The sequence below is a fragment of the Olea europaea genome, unplaced genomic scaffold (genome assembly GCF_002742605.1).
Source record: "Olea europaea var. sylvestris unplaced genomic scaffold, O_europaea_v1 scaffold747, whole genome shotgun sequence".
NCBI classification, from domain to species: domain Eukaryota; kingdom Viridiplantae; phylum Streptophyta; class Magnoliopsida; order Lamiales; family Oleaceae; genus Olea; species Olea europaea.
The window spans coordinates 575,293-577,138 of NW_019265877.1; the positions used below are offsets into that span (position 1 = coordinate 575,293).

The 1,846-nt window shown below is 33.1% G+C and overlaps 1 protein-coding gene across 1 annotated transcript; it reads left to right on the plus strand.

Annotated features, from left to right (window-relative positions):
* The first annotated feature begins 339 nt into the window (after positions 1-339).
* Positions 340-1,289, plus strand: LOC111391072 (uncharacterized protein At4g37920-like). Its single transcript, XM_023016215.1, has 2 exons — positions 340-561; positions 780-1,289. Exons 1-2 carry the CDS (start codon positions 343-345, stop codon positions 978-980), a joined length of 420 nt encoding a protein of 139 aa, XP_022871983.1. The 5' UTR covers positions 340-342; the 3' UTR covers positions 981-1,289.
* The last annotated feature ends 557 nt before the right edge of the window (positions 1,290-1,846 follow it).

Genomic DNA, 1,846 nt, shown 5'->3' on the forward strand with positions numbered 1-1,846 from the left:
CTTTGAATGGAAGCTCGGGAAGTCTAGAATCTTCGGTAAATTTCTGTATTTTGCCATTATAATTTTAACTTTCATTGCATATCATTAATTTCTCTGCATTTCAGCATGTTGATTGCTCCTGAAATTGGTGGAAGCTGACCTCAGGATTGAATAGTATTCAGACTTTTATGTGTTGTCTTTAGTTAAACTATTTAGCAGCCGGTACAGTATATCTTTCATCCAGAAGCTGATAAGTGATTGGACGCATAAATTTGATTTTTTGCTTATGTTTGCATTTCTGATGAGTTGTGCCAATATAATTTCTTACTTTCTGGATGACTAGCTGTGGCAAAGCTTGGTAATATGTGCCTAGCTTCTGTTCGAGCTTATGATACTTCAACTGAAAGTATAAAAGCGCTCGATGCTGTGGAGTTGAAATTTCAAGATATAATCAATTCTCCATCATTAGATGCTGCTTGCCGGAAGATAGATAATTTGGCTGAGAAAAATGAACTTGATTCAGCATTGGTTCTCATGATTACGAAAGCTTGGTCAGCTGCTAAAGAATCAAAGATGATGTATGTTTATTGATCTCCTTATTTCATGCTTCTTTTTTCAATCTAACAGATTAAAGTTGTTAAGAGAAAAATTTTATAGTGTCGAGGGAAAATTTTGTATAAAAAAACTCACTTCTGTATGGATTTTGAAGGACTATCGTTTGCAAAAACTTCCAAAGGACGCATATTCTCGTTCTCCTCCAGATAATGAGTTACATATAACACAATTTCTTCTTTTATCAGGTGAAAGATGTATTGTATCATTTATTTACAGCAGCAAGAGGTAATCTCCAGAGGCTTATGCCAAAAGAAATCAGGATACTCAAATACCTGCTTACAATCAAAGACCCTGAGGAGCGAATTAGTGCTTTAAAGGATGCTTTTACCCCGGGGGAGGAACTTGCAGGAAAGGATATAGACTGTCTATACACGTATGCATCTTGAACCTAACCCATTAGTCACCCAGTTTTTATCATTGTTTCATTTTGGTTGCCTAACTTCCTTTTTTTTTTTTCTAAATATCTGATTTAGTGTAGAGTTTTTAATTTATTTTTGTTTTGCATTATGTCTGTTGAGTTCACGAAATGCTAAATGGATAATGGAAAATATGACGTGGATTGGGAAATCCATTAATGCATTGTTTTTATCGTCTAGTTGGAAAAAATGTGTCTTGTTTGTTGGATTACCGGTGCTTTCGAAATGCACCTTTCTAAAGAAATAATGAAAGAGAAGAAAAACTTTGCAAGAAAAAAGAAAGATCATAATGGCTTTTGCCTAGCTGGACGATAAAAACAATAATATGATACATCTTAGTTCAAAGAGAGTCAAGGATGATGAATCTTATGATAGAGATTAATATAAAGTTGAAAACACTTAAAAAAGAAACAAATAAGCCTATGTTTGGAAATAATTTATAGATGGTTTAATTTATAAGAATAATGCTACTTGTACATAATGTTACATACAGAGGAGGTATTTTATTTTTTTTATAACTATTGGTGTCCGAGCTAACTCACGCGCACCTTGTCTAATCCCATAAGGCCTTCAAATTTACAGTCGGGTACTCAACTCAGTGGTCCTAAGGGAACTCGAACTGAACATACAGAGATGTTTAAAAGAAAATAGTGATTTTTTTTTTTAATTTGGTTGAAGAAATTTTGACCTAATTATATCTCACCACATGATGTGTATGAAACAGTTGCATAAATTATTATGTACTTTTAGTACAACCAAATTTATAAATATGTGGAAATAAGTGGTGGATAAATAGTTTGGACATCAAATTCCTAATTGTGACACTAAAGTTCTAT